Here is a 14,821-nt window from a genome sequence, read left to right as displayed (position 1 = left end):
TCATACGGTGAATCATGTTGAACTTTTTCTAAAATAAAATAAAAAACAAAACCCATCCACTGAGTACTTGAGAGAAGTGTCTCGCCTTTTTTTCCTATGGATTCTGTTGAGTACTCTCCAGTATTTCCTCTTTTGATACTGAATGACTGAAACATTACCACATGAATATTAATTAGTTAACTTAAACTAATTAATATAGACTTTTAAAAATGAGAAAAAAATCAAGAGGTAAACAGTTCTCGAGGCTGCTATACCAAATTTAAGGCGAACAGGGTTTATGGTCTTGATGCAATATGTCTTACAGATAGAAAAAAAATCCATGCCACCAACTGCTTGGACGTGACTGTCACATCTGTTTGAATTTTCCCCTCCCTTCTCAGTTACGAGGGTTACTGTGGCAGAATGAAGCATCAGATGGTGGCACAGCTGGAACCACTTGAACTTTCCTTTCACTTCCCAGTTATGTGGTTCACTTTCCTAAAAGGGTGGAAAGTGTGTTAACTGACAGGGAAGCATTTGGGATGTCTACCTTTTACGTGGCAGATGGACCTGTAAAACCAAGGTACAAGAACTAGAGTTCTTCTTTCCCTCTCTCTTCTGTTTCCTCTTTCAATTTCTGATGGTGGAGAAAGAGCCCATTGAGGAAAAACTCAAAGGCATTGGGCAGGTGACTATCTCTCGTCCCACCTCCATCCCTGATCAACTATCAATATGGAAGTAATAATCTATGTATATAATAAAAGTCAAAACTTGTATGTGGAGGACAAAAGTGTGGCGGGAGGAGTATGTGCCAGTGTTCTGATTGGCTGCCGCTGTGGTGCTATTTGCATATGGTCTCTGATTGGCCAGCTTCAATAGGAGCCCCTGGTGGGGAAAAGAGTTCATGACAGAAATGGGGACATGAGAAGGAAATTTGCATATGGTCTCTGATTGGCCAGCCTCAATTCCAAGATTCTGAGATGACAAAGAGATGAAAGGAAAAGGCCAGAGGGGGCTGGGACAGAAAATTACCAATACAGACCAGACTTGGCACACAGAGCCCCCATGACCCACTCTACATCCTATTGCAGTTTGGAGGATGGACCATGGATGTTGGGACTTGCAGTACCATCACTCACATTCTGAGACCACTGTTAATTAACCTCATCTAATGACTGATCAGGACCAAACTTCGCACCTAGACCTCTCATGACCCACTTTACGTCCTGGTGTGGTTTGGCCGGGGATGGACCGTGGATTATGGGACTTGCAGTGCCATTGCTCAATTCTTCAGACTACTGCAACCCTCATCCAATTTCCAATAAATACCAAACTTGGCACACTGAGACACCATGACGCACTCTACATCCAGGTGCAGTTTGAAGGAGGATGCACCATGGACGATGGGACTTGCAATACCTGCACTCCCTTCCTAAGACCATTACAACTGCCAACAATGATGGATCAGGACCACAATTTACACAGAGACCCAGCATGACCCATTCTACATCCTGGTGCAGTTTGGAAGAATTTGACAATGGATGATGGGACTTGCAGTCACTTCACTCACTTCCTGAGACCACTGAGACCCTCGCCGATGACCAATCAAGACTAAACTTGGCACATGGAGGTCCAGTGACCCACTCTACATCCTGGTGCACTTTGGAGGAGGACTGATCATGGATGATGGGACTTCAAGTATCTCCACTCCTCAAGACTGTTGCAATCTCATCTAATGAACAATCAAGACCAAAGTTGGCACACAGAGCCCCCATGACCCACTCTACATCCTGCTGCAGTTTTGGAGGAGGGTTGACCATGGAAGATGGAACTTCCAGTACCTTCACTCACATTCTGAGACCTCTGCAAACCTCATCCAATGACAGATCAAGACCAAACTTGGCACATAGATCTCTAATGACCCACTTTACGACCTGGTGTTGTTTGGAAAAAATTGGAGATGGATGATGGGACTTGAAGTACCTTTGCTCACTTCCTGAGACCACTGAGACCCTCGCCAATGACTAATCAAGACTAAACTTGGCACATGGAACTCCAATGACCCACTCTACATCCTGGTGCAGTTTGAAAGAGGATGGACTTTGGATGATGGGACTTGCAGTACCTTCACTCACTTACTGACACCACTGACACCCTCATCTAATGACTGATAAAGACCAAACTTGGCACACAGAGCCCCCATGACCCACTCTATATCCTGCTGCTGTTTGGAGGAGGGTGGACCATAGATGATGGGACTTCAAGTACCTTCACTCACTTCCTGAAAACAATGCAGCCGTTATCCAATGACCAACAAAGACCAAACTTGGCATACAGAACCGCCATTACCCACTTTCTCTAATAACCCGGGCAGCGCCGGGTCCCCAAGCTAGTAATAAATAATAACAAGTACAAGTACAAGTATTTAAAAAACCCAGCAACCCTGAAATTTGAAACATTTCTGATCCTAAGCATTTTGGATAAAGGATACCCAATCTGAAAGTGATTACTCTTCAACATACTTTGTTGTAAACACCAAATAAATCCTCTTAATATTTTCTAAGCCCTTCTCCCGGAATTCACAGTCATCACACTGTGACCCACAGTCACACTTTCTTGCAGAATTGACACAGAACAAAACCTATCTGCTTGGCATCTGCAATCTTAAAACTGAACATGTGCATATATTTTCCTCAAATTTCTACAACTGTATTTTTAAACAAACAGTGCCTCTACAAATTTTTGAGTGCTTTTTTTGGCCCAATGTATAATAGCGGGACAAACAATGTGTCATGCTTTCTTACTTTTATTCTTTTTGACAAACCATGATGATGCTTGACCTCATATGGGGGAATCAAAATTTCCTCCAATGGCGAGGACACTCAAATTCATACGGAGAATTTTAAAGAAGACCTGGATCACAGCCTCAAAGCTAACAACAACCTAACCCTCATTTCCTAATGCTCAATCCAATAGAACACATGGTTGGTTCAGAAAATAACTCACGAACCAGACAATCTTATTTCCAGTTTGGAAAAGCAATATATACATCCAGTATCAACCACATGTGAAATACCTGCTTCAAATAGCTTAACATAAACTGATTTTTATCCTTTATCAAGTAATTACCTGCCAAAATGTCAGTGTTTCTTGCAGCTATCGTTTTTACTTTTATTATTCCTGATTCAGCTGCCTGTAAAAAAAGGAAACAATATTAAGAAACCATTTCTTAGGAGGCACAGTATTAATGTATATGTTTAAAGCATTCATAGAATTTATAGTCTACTCTTTTATCTACAGTGATTCTCAACCTGTGGGCCCCAGATGTTTTGGCCTTCACCTTCCAGAAATCCCAACAGCTGGTAAACTGGCCAGGATTTCTAAGAGTTGTAGGCCAAAACACCTCGGGACCCACAGATTGAGAACCACCGATCTACAAAATTCCAGATAAGATTAAATGGCTATAAAAACAAGAAAAACAAGTGGAAGTTTAAAGAAAAAGACATTGCATAATAGGAAAAGGGATGGATACGCAAAAGGAAAACAAGAAGATTCAGGTACAAATTCTTAAACTGACAAAGTTTACACAATGACAAGACTTAATATAATTATAATGATATAATGCAGACCCATCCACTATGTTTCCTCAGCCTGGTGGAGCAAAACTGAATGGCAATGTCTATGAGGGACAGTCTGATCAAACTGGCTTCCTAGAAGGCTTGATTATGTTTTGGCATTCCTCTCTCCCCTTTCCTCATGGAAAACACATTCCTTTACCAGAGAAAGAGACGAAATGTGTTTAATGTGCTTCAAACTGCTATGCCTACAAAAATGTTGTTTTACAGCTACAGAAATTGCTTCCATAATAAGACTTCACTTATGGTATCTTAGACAAGAACCAGATATTGTATCAAAAAAAAAAGTTACCTATCACTAATTTAAAAAGTACATTTTGAAGAAACTAGTGCAATACTTGAATAAATATCTGAGATACCGGTTCATTTTCTACTTAAGCAAATTCCACAAAAACCAAAATCTGTTTCTCAAGGTTAATAGAAAGATTAGGTTCAGTTTATACAGGAGTCACATAGGAGCAGATTTGAGAAGAGATGCAGAATACTATGTTTGCACAGAAGTCTTACAATATTACTGTGGCACCTAAAACATCAACTGTAATGTCATAACATTCTAACCCCCCCTATCAATTTAGAAAGAGATGTGAATTAAATAAATTTATCTTTTAGCACAATCTACTGTATAGTAGGTCTATTTGGCATGAGCTCCCATTGAGTTCAGTCATATTTTCTCCATGTTAATTAGGATGATAAATCCTTTAGGATAGCTGAGTGTAAATGTAATTACTGTTACATCATCACTACCACACATTGCATGTACATGTGTGCACTAACACGCAATCTCTGAAACACTAAAGAATGCCCATTAACTACATACAAGTATGTCAAAGGCAGATATAAGGTCAAAATATTGATAAAAGCATTAAGAACTCAAGTTCCAAAATTATAGCCTACCCCATTCTATGATTTTCGTACTCCTAGAACTCTCATGATCCCGAGTACCAACTTAGTATCCTGAACATGCTGATTAGCTTTACTGTCATTTATTGGCAATATTCCAATTAGAGAACTATTTGTATTAATAGCGTCAGGCAAATTGGTTCCTTCAGACATCTGGACTATTTTCTTAAAGTAAACTTTTAAATATTCATTACCCTCAGGTCCAACAGGGAATCTTCCCGTAAGCACCTGACTGGCCACTGTCTGAACAGAATGCTGGACTAGATAAACCTTTGACTAGTCTATTCTGGCTTTTCTAATGTTCTTAATTAGTTTCTTTAAAAGTAACAATATGCAAGAAATGAAAAACAAAACCTTACTGCTAAAGCAAGGGTTCTTAACCAGAAGTCTGTTAGTTCAAATTGAAAAAGAAAAATCAAAATTATCTTTATATTCTCTGACCTCTACCATTTCCTTCACTTATGAATGTATGCAATAAAACACAGTAGTATTCATTTTGTATCAATTAGTTGTTGCATATCTTAAAAACAGCTTATACTTGTTCGACAAACAAGTAAAGGAGCCCATGATTCAATGGGCTAAAAATATAGGATGAACAATAAACCTAGAAGAATAGGAACAACTCTGGAAGAAACAACTACAATTAATAAGAAGTTATACTGCAAAAGAGAACTTCTACAAAAAGATGTATAGATGGTACATAACTCTAGAAAAACTTGCAAAGATATATAAAAGTTCAGATTTATGTTGGAAATGTAAAAAAAATTGAAAAGAAAAAGAAAGGAACCTTTTATCACATGTGGTGGACCTGCACAAAGACCCGCACTACTTACTTAGGTGACAAAATATTTAGAAGAAATACTAACAGTATAGGCTCAGAAGAGAAGAAAAAGATAGGACAGTATAAGAAATAAGAAAATCAACAAGAAATGGAATTTTTTAAAAAACCCAACTCTTTTTGTTTTTCCTAAGCAAAAAGACATTGTGAATTTAACTGCTTTAAAAAAATATTTGTAACAATACTCTCCCCTTCCTCATTCTTGGATGTACATTAGATTATGGATAGACCCAATTTATTAACAAAACTTCATAATCAATTTATTATAGTTTCCTTGGCCTTTCCCCCCACTCTTATGGTGTGAAAATGAAATTTAAAAAGTATGACCAAAATTGGTTATACTCAGCCATACTTGGAAATTATGGTAGTCATTAAATCTGATGCTAGATCACATGTTATCGGTTCACATGGTTAAACCCCTGTGCCAGCAGGACTCAAGACCGACAGGTCGCAGGTTCAAATCCGGGGAGAGGCGGTTGAGCTCCCTCTATCAACTCCAGCTCCTCATGTGGGGACATGAGAGAAGCCTCCCACAAGGATGATAAAAACATCAAATCATCCAGGCATCCCCTGGGCAACGTCCTTGCAGACGGCCAGTTCTCTCACACCAGAAGCGATTTGCAGTTTCTCAAGTCACTCCTGACACGACAAAAAAAAAAAAGTTCTGCTGTGTACAAACTATTATGAAACATGAATATGTTGAGTATCATAAAACTATCTGCCACTATATTCTGAGTGGTTTTTGCCTGACTGGCAAAGGGGTCTCTTGTTGAAAAAAAGATTAACAACCCCTGAGCTAAAGCCTGAAGTTCTGTTGAAATAAAGAAATGAATTAGGATTGTTTGAAATCACATATTTGTGAAATAGGTATAGGATTTTGGTCACATGAATCCCCATTTTCCTTTCTCCATTTAAATGTTTAAATAGAATTAGAAAAGCTATCAATCAACAGGAGCACAGCACACACTTAAGGAAATTAATTACATGCAGACTACTTTAGCAGTCAAATCCAAAATTTGTCAATTAGCAACAGTCCTTTCGTTAGTAAAGATCTTCAATATAATCCTCATGGTTTCCATTAACCATTAGTATAGAATTAATCAGAGAGTTAAAATAATTAGCTAGTTCCTTGTGCAATGAGTACCATGCAGTTCAATCCTAATTAAGAAACAAGACATGTACTACAAGCTAACAAAGAACAAAGACCACTCTATACTCCCCACCTCAGATTTTTCTTTTTTAAAAATCAAGTCCTTAACATACTCCAGATAACAAAAATAACAGAGAATAGAACACACAAGCATTCCGTGTTGTATTGTATTATACACACACACACACAATGCACAACTACTTTCTGCTGATTCCATAATATGCCTGAATATCCAGGTTTTAAATTCAATAGCTAGACCCAACTACAATGCACCCATTTACTCAATTGCTTAATTGTAAGTCAACTTATCTATCCCATTGTTCCCTGGTGAGTTCTAAGTGGAAATAGCAATTTGATTTAAATGAAAATCTGTACTATTTTATAGGAAGTAAAGGAGGATTTGGAAAATCAGTGATTACCAAGTTTTGCTTTTAAATTATGGAGAATAATAGCTGACTCTTGTTTTAAGATAGTCATTTTTTCATTGTTCAAACAGGCCATCATTCCTCTCCTACTCATCTGTTCCAGCCATTTCTACAACAATGTCCAAAGCACCCTCTGCAACCAACCTGGCAAATACACAAAACTGATGCATGACCGAGCAATGGGTGATTTTTTGAGAACTGTTAATGTGGAAGATTATGTGTTTCTGGGTTGCTGTAGGTTTTTTCGGGCTATATGGCCATGGTCTAGAGGCATTATCTCCTGACGTTTCGCCTGCATCTATGGCAAGCAAACCTCTGAGGATGCTTGCCATAGATGCAGGCAAAATGTCAGGAGAGAATGCCTCTAGACCATGGCCATATAGCCCGAAAAAACCTGCAACAACCCAGTGATTCTGGCCATGAAAGCCTTCAACATTATGTGTTTCATTTGCAACTTTATTGTAAAGCAGTATTTCTGGAGTCTTAAGATGTTCATGATGCCAGTGTCATATTATGGTTAAGTGGACGAACACAGAGAGTGCTCACTAATGCTTCCTCTTCATCTTGGAAAGAAGTGACAAGTGGAGTGCCGCAGGGTTCCGTCCTGGGCCCGGTCCTGTTCAACATCTTTATTAATGACTTAGATGAAGGGCTAGAAGGCATGATCATCAAATTTGCAGACGACACCAAATTGGGAGGGATAGCCAATAGTCCAGAGGACAGGAGCAGAATTCAAAACGATCTTGACAGATTAGAGAGATGGGCCAAAACTAACAAAATGAAGTTCAACAGTGACAAATGCAAGATACTCCACTTTGGCAGAAAAAATGAAATGCAAAGATACAGAATGGGGGACGCCTGGCTCGAGAGCAGTACATGTGAAAAAGATCTTGGAGTCCTCGTGGACAACAAGTTAAACACGAGCCAACAATGTGATGTGGCGGCAAAAGAAGCCAATGGGATTTTGGCCTGCATCAATAGGAGCATAGTGTCTAGATCTAAGGAAGTAATGCTACCCCTCTATTCTGCTTTGGTTAGACCATATCTGGAATATTGTGTCCAATTCTGGGCACCACAATTCAAGAGAGATATTGACAAGCTGGAATGTGTCCAGAGGAGGGCGACTAAAATGATCAAGGGTCTGGAGAACAAGCCCTATGAGGAGCGGCTTAGGGAACTGGGCATGTTTAGCCTGAAGAAGAGAAGGCTGAGAGGAGATATGATAGCCATGTATAAATATGTGAGAGGAAGCCACAGGGAGGAGGGAGCAAGCTTGTTTTCTGCTTCCTTGGAGACTAGGACGCGGAACAATGGCTTCAAACTACAAGAGAGGAGATTCCATCTGAACATTAGGAAGAACTTCCTGACTGTGAGAGCCGTTCAGCAGTGGAACTCTCTGCTCCGGAGTGTGGTGGAGGCTCCTTCTTTGGAAGTTTTTAAGCAGAGGCTGGATGGCCATCTGTCAGGGGTGATTTGAATGCAATATTCCTGCTTCTTGGCAGGGGGTTGGACTGGATGGCCCATGAGGTCTCTTCCAACTCTTTGATTCTATGATTCTATCCTGGCCTCCCAAAAGGAAAAGCATATATGTAAATACCCAATTCTTATATTAATTGTAACATTATTTGAAAGTATCAGTTTATGTTTTATAAATTCAAAAAAACATTTAGTATTATGCGTCACTCATTAATGCAGCTAGGATGTAGAGAGTTGAAGAAATTGGGCTACTTTATTAATGTGAGTAAAGGCATCATATGCCACACTGTATTAAGACTTCCCCGGCTCTTCTGGCATTAACTGCAATCTTTATAGTATCTGTGAAGGAAATATGTTCAAGTCAGACCAAGACTTTTGAGTTTATAAAATAAAACAACTAATTTCAAGGAGTGGAAACTACATATTCCCCTTCTGCATTTATACATATAACAGGGTTTAACAACAACAACCATTTTTATTGATTAGCCAATTGGCCTTATCAAAAACAAACAGTGCAGACATAACATACAACATACATCTACAACTGGGTTTAGCTAATGCCTGAAAAGCTTTGACATAGAAGGATTTGTCCGTATGCCTGAAACATCCTAGAACAGCATGCTTCACTTCATTAGTGCTGAGATGCTGACTTCCGAGGAACACTTGCCATCACTCTACCTGTAGACGAAATTGCTCGAATATTTTTTGGTGGTGATGAGTTCACATACTTCCACTACTTTGATGCTCATTTTTATTCCAGAGGGTTTTTTTTCCCCGTGTCAGGAGCAACTTGAGAAACTGCAAGTCACTTCTGGTGTGAGAGGATTGGCCGTCTGGAATGGACGTTGCCCAGGGGAAGCCCAGATGTTTTATCATCCTTGTGGGAGGCTTCTCTCATGTCCCCGCATGGGGAGTTAGAGTTGATAGAGGGAGCTCATCTGCACTCTTCCTGGATTCGAACCTCTGACCTGTCAGTCTTCAGTCCTGCCGGAACAAGGTGGCTCCTTATTCCAGAGTGAAATATATGTATCATGTCAGAAGCAACTTGAGAACATACTGCAAGTCACTTTTGGTGTGAGAGAATTGGCTGTTTACAGAGACGTTGCCCAGGGGACACCCAGATGTGTTACCATCCTGCTGGGAGGCTTCTCTCAACATGAATGTGTAAGAATATTGACAAATCTTCCACCCTAATTAATATCTAATTACATTTTGTTCCATACCACTCAATGGCCCCATATACATGGTAAGATATATGTGGTAAGTTACAAGTATCTTTAGAAACGTAAAACTATGTGAACATGAAAGGACCCCTAAATATATGAGTAGCATAAACTGTGGCAATGAAGGGGGAAACCCGTGAGGTAACATCTGCAATACGGGTTGAGTTTCCTTTATCCAAAATGTTTGGGACTAGATGTTTTTCATATTTCAGAACAGCTGTATTTGCATATACAAAGTGAATGAAGGATGGGGGAAAGAGGGCTAGTCACACAACCAGAACCTGCTCAATTTTTCCTCAAGTAGCCTTGATGGGGGAAAAGAGGAGAGGAAGAAGAGAAGACTTCACTAACACAAGGCCCTGTAAAAGGCAGCATACTTTCCGCTCTTTCAGCAAAATAGCTGGGATGGGAGGGAAAGTCTTTTTCATTTGGTTTGGGCTGGATATAGGCAGAAAGACGCTGGTGTCACTCCATGCTTGCAGTCCATTTCCAGGATGCCTGCACACAACATGATACCATCAACCAGGGACACCTGCTTTTTACATGAGCCTTGTGTAAGAGGAATCTTCCTTCATCCCCATTTCCCTCAGAGAAAGGAAAAGTATATTTAGTGCAGAAAAAGCATTTATTTTTACACCTATGTTTTCATTTATTGCATAAATATCAACACACATAATCACAGTTTTACTACATCCACACTGAAGTATGGAGGTTGTATTCTTGTACAGCTTTAACATGACTCAAGTCTACATAAAGAAAATGCTTCAAAATAGAGGGGTGATGAGAAGTAAAAAATTCCAACAAATAAAATTACGTTTACAGAGCAAGATATTGAAAAGGTGCTCTGCTTCTTATAATATTGTCCTATAATGTCACAAAGATCATTATCATGTGATATCAGCACATGATATGCAGATCTAATCAGGGATAACTAGCTATTGCCTCCTAACCTGTCAGGCTTGCTCCTAACTCTCAGGTTTGTCTATTGTGAAATTTGTAAGTAAAAACTCAGCACAGCACAGAAATTATAGATGTGTTCACATACAAAACGCATGGAATTCTTAAGTACTATCCAAGTTTGAAGTTTCAGTGACTATCCATTATTAATCATTCCTCAAATTGGACAGGTACATCTACACAGAAAATATATGAAATTATTAAGAACTATCAAGTGTGGAGACAGACTGACTATCCATTATTAATAATTTCTCAAATTGAACAAAAGGCAATATATGTATCCAGCACAATACAATGAATGACCTGTTTACAATGTAAAACTGCAGAAAAATTGGAGAAGAAATTGGTTTGAAGGTAAACAAAGTGTATCAGGGTGAAGTGTTTTTCTGCTTTGTAGGGCAATCCTATCTTGGCAAGATTTTTTCAGAGGAGCTTTGCTTTGGCCTTTCTCTCAGAGAGTATGACTTGACTAGGTCCACCAAGTGAGTTTCTATGGCTGAATGAGGATTCAAAACCTTATTTCCAGAGCCACACTTCAAAGCTCAAGCCATGACATATCACTGGCCAAGTGACTTGGCACAGTAACAAAAGATTTTTTTCATGTCAGCTCCTGCAAGCTGCTCCTGGTGTGAGAGAATTGGCCATTTGCAAAGACGTTGCCCAGGAGACTCCCATATATTTAATGTTTTTACCATCCTTGTGGCAAGCTTCTCTCATGTCCCCACATGGGGAGCTGGAGCTGTCAGAGGGAGCTCAACCCACTCTCTCGGGATTCAAACCGCCGACCTATTGGTCAGCAGTCCTGTCGTCACAAGGGTTTACACAAAGATAAACAAGGCACAAAAGCTTTTTTGGGTACCAAGAAGCTCTTTCTTTCGAAAGCAGCATCAACTACTCAAAAGGGCATCACTGCAGGGCATACAGAAGTGAAGTAGAAAGTTAGTCCACTTGAGACCAAGACAAGTTGTATTTTTACAAAGTTTTTAACTCTGTCAGTGAAAGAGTGCTTTGTGCCTCATCAAACTAGGCTAAAAGTTAAAATACAAAGGGATATAAAAAAGCTGAAACACAATATACAAATAACAAAACATTTTATAATTGAACAACTACAAATCCCAGGATTCCATAGCTCTGAGCCATAGCAGTTAAAGTAGTGTCAAAATACATTAATCTTACAGTGTAGATCAGTGGTTACCAACTTTTTTTTTTTTTAACTAGGGAAAACTTTGACCAGGGACCACTCTCCAACATTAGTACCAAAAGGGTTACGAATCAGTTATTGGTTAACTTTAGATTCGGTTTGGTTATTTGGGGTGCTGATTCAGAAAATTGCATTGGATAGACCACATCAGCTCTAGTGTCTGATACAGAATATATGCCATACAGTACCATCTGCTCACCCACAGAAAACCATATTTAATAATTTTGAGCTGATAGGGTAGTACTAATCTTTTGTAGGTAGTCAGCCTCTCCCCTCCTGACATCCCTGTTGCCTTGGTACTATTAGAGGGTTTAACAAGACAAGTCACTATCATTGCCATGTGGTTTCGGGGTAACAGTGTAGTAATAGTGAGGATGAGGACCATATTTTCGTTCTTGGGGACCTCTGGTGGTCCATGGATCGCAGGTTGGGAACCACTGGTGTAGATGCACCAATAGTTTCAGCTTAAAGACTGGGTGGGTGAACTGGAAGAGGGAAGGTATTACGAATAAATATTACAAAAAATATCACAAGTAAAATAGTAAAAGTAAAAACTTGGCTTTGGGACCAAGCTTTCAGAGTTCAGTGCAATAACATATGTGGAATATGTGGAATGACTACAGAACGTCTTTAGTCTACAATTACAGCTGGCGTGATTTTATATTGAATGTAATGTTTTCAAAAGTTTTAAATGCTTAATATGTATTAATTTTAATTTAATTTTAATGTTACTAGAATTGTATGTGTTTAAAGGCACTGAATAATTGCCTATATGTAAGCCACCTTGAATCCCCTTCGGGGTAGAGAAAGGCAAGGAATAAATAGGATAAATAAATAAGGTGGGTTAAACTGCTGAGCTGCTGAACTTGCTGACTGAAAGGTTGCCAGTTCAAATCCGGGGAGTGGGGTGAGCTCCTGATGCTAGCCTCAGCGTCTGCCAACCTTGCAGTTTGAAAACATGCAAATGTGAGTAGATCAATAGGTACCACTCTGGCAGGAAGGTAATGGTGCTCCATGCAGTCATGCTGACCACACGACCTTAGAGGTGTCTACGGACAATGCTGGCTCTTCAGCTTAGAAATGGGAGATGAGCACCAACCCCCAGAGTCGGACACAACTGGACTTAATGTCAGGGGAAAACCTGTACCTTTTACTAACAATATCTCACAGAGCTTGTCAGTCATACATGATTTGTTTTACTGGCTGAGCATCCCTCATCTGAAATGTTTGCTTGGGACTAGATGTGCACTAGATTTTGGAATATCTTTATTTCCTTCAACAAAGGAGATGGGGACTACGTGTAAACATGACACTTCCTTATATTTCATATACACGGCCTGTCATTGAACATCGAGAAAACCAAAGTGGTCTTCCAGCCGTCACCAGCCAATCCCTCTCCAATGCCAGAAATACAGCTCGGTGGTGGCCCCCCGGCTGTGGAACACTCTCCCTGTAGACATCAGACAGGCGCCCTCCCTTATGTCTTTCCGTAAAAGCCTAAAGACATGGCTATTTGAGAAGGCATTTAACTAAGTGCTACAATAATTTGGTAAAGACGACTGGAACGGAATATGGATTATGAGATTGGTTACGATTCTACGTTGAGACGGAGCGGATTTTTTAGTGTAACTATATAACTGTTGTATTATGGATATGTTGTTATTTTGTTATTGCCTTTTGTAAATTGCCTTTTATATGTTGTACACCGCCGTGAGTCGCCCTAGGGCTGAGAACGGCGGTCAACAAATGCAGCTAATAAATAAATAAAATAAATAAATAAATTAATGCTGTAACATTAGAAAATGTTGATAATTTCTGCTACCTTGGCAGCCACCTCTCCACAAAAGTCAACATTAAGACTGAAATACAACACCACCTGAGCTCTGCGTATGCAGCTTTTTTCCAAATGAAGCAGAAAGTGTTTGAGGACTGGGACATCCGTAGGGATACCATGGTGCTTGTTTATAAAGCTATTGTCTTCCCAACCCTGAGAAACGTGGACTATCTACAGACATCACATGCAACTCCTGGAATGATTCCATCAGCGTTGCCTCTGGAAAACCCTGCAAATCTCTTGCGAAGACAAGCGGACAAATGTCAGCATGCTAGAAGAAGCAAAGACCACCAGCATTGAAGCGATGGTCAACTCCGCTGGACTGGCCATGTTGTCCGGATGCCTGACCACCGTCTCCCAAAGCAGTTGCTCTACTCCGAACTCAAGAACGGAGAACGGAATGTTGATGGACAGGAAAGAGATTGAAAGATGGGCTCAAAGCCAACCTTAAAAACTCTGGCATAGACACTGAGAACTGGGAAGCCCTTGAGTGCTCCAGCTGTAGTTCAGCTGTGACCAGCAGTGCTGCAGAATTTGAAGAGGCACGAATGGAGGGCGAAAGAGAGAAACGTGCCAAGAGAGAAACGTGACAAGGCATGGGCAAAGTTGGGCCATCCAGGCGTTTTGGACTTCAACTCCCACCATTCCGAACAGCCTCAGGCCCCTTCCTTTCCCCCCTCAGCCGCTTAAGCGGCTGAGGGGGGAAAGGAAAGGGCCTGAGGCTGTTCGGAATGGTGGGAGTTGAAGTCCAAAACACCTGGAGGGAGGGCCCAACTTTGCCCATTCCTAGTATAGATGCCGCCTACTGCCTCACCCCTTCCTTCCCCCTCACTCACCTCCTTGACGGGCGGGAATTTCTTGCGACACTCCAGGCTGAGGCCCCTCAGGTCGCCCTGCATGTTCTCCAGCAGCTTCTTCACGGCCTCCGGGCTGCTCGTCGTCCCGGCCATGGCTCCACGGCGCTCGAGGCAACGGCGACCAGGCCCAGGCCGGGCCAGCCAGGGCCCCGGGTGGAGAGGAGAGAAAGCAGGACCTCTCTCCCTCCCTCCCTTCACTCTCCGCCTCTCTTTCTGTCTCTCTCGGAGAGGGAGGCCCCGCTGCCGCGTCCACGTCCGCTCCCGCTCCCACAATGCCCCGCGCCACACGTCAGGCCCGCTTCCGCGCGCAGGCCGCCTCCAGGGGAAAGGGGCGGGGCGACGACGG

General features: G+C 41.0%; 1 protein-coding gene across 2 annotated transcripts in view; it reads right to left on the bottom strand.

Annotated features, from left to right (window-relative positions):
* The window catches only part of MON2 (MON2 homolog, regulator of endosome-to-Golgi trafficking), a 68,640-nt gene extending 53,877 nt beyond the window's left edge, over nucleotides 1–14,763 (bottom strand). For both annotated transcript variants that reach the window (XM_060777539.2, XM_060777540.2), the window contains exons 1-2: nucleotides 14,455–14,763; nucleotides 3,109–3,172 (exon numbers count right to left, since the gene is read on the bottom strand). In XM_060777539.2, coding sequence (XP_060633522.2) covers nucleotides 3,109–3,172; nucleotides 14,455–14,568 — 178 coding nt within the window. In that variant the 5' untranslated portion in view covers nucleotides 14,569–14,763. The remainder of the gene's footprint in view (nucleotides 1–3,108; nucleotides 3,173–14,454) is intronic.
* Between the last annotated feature and the right edge of the window lie 58 nt (nucleotides 14,764–14,821).

This window comes from Anolis sagrei, chromosome 5 (genome assembly GCF_037176765.1).
Source record: "Anolis sagrei isolate rAnoSag1 chromosome 5, rAnoSag1.mat, whole genome shotgun sequence".
In the NCBI taxonomy this organism is placed as follows: domain Eukaryota; kingdom Metazoa; phylum Chordata; class Lepidosauria; order Squamata; family Dactyloidae; genus Anolis; species Anolis sagrei.
This window is presented reverse-complemented; position numbering and strand designations above follow the sequence as displayed.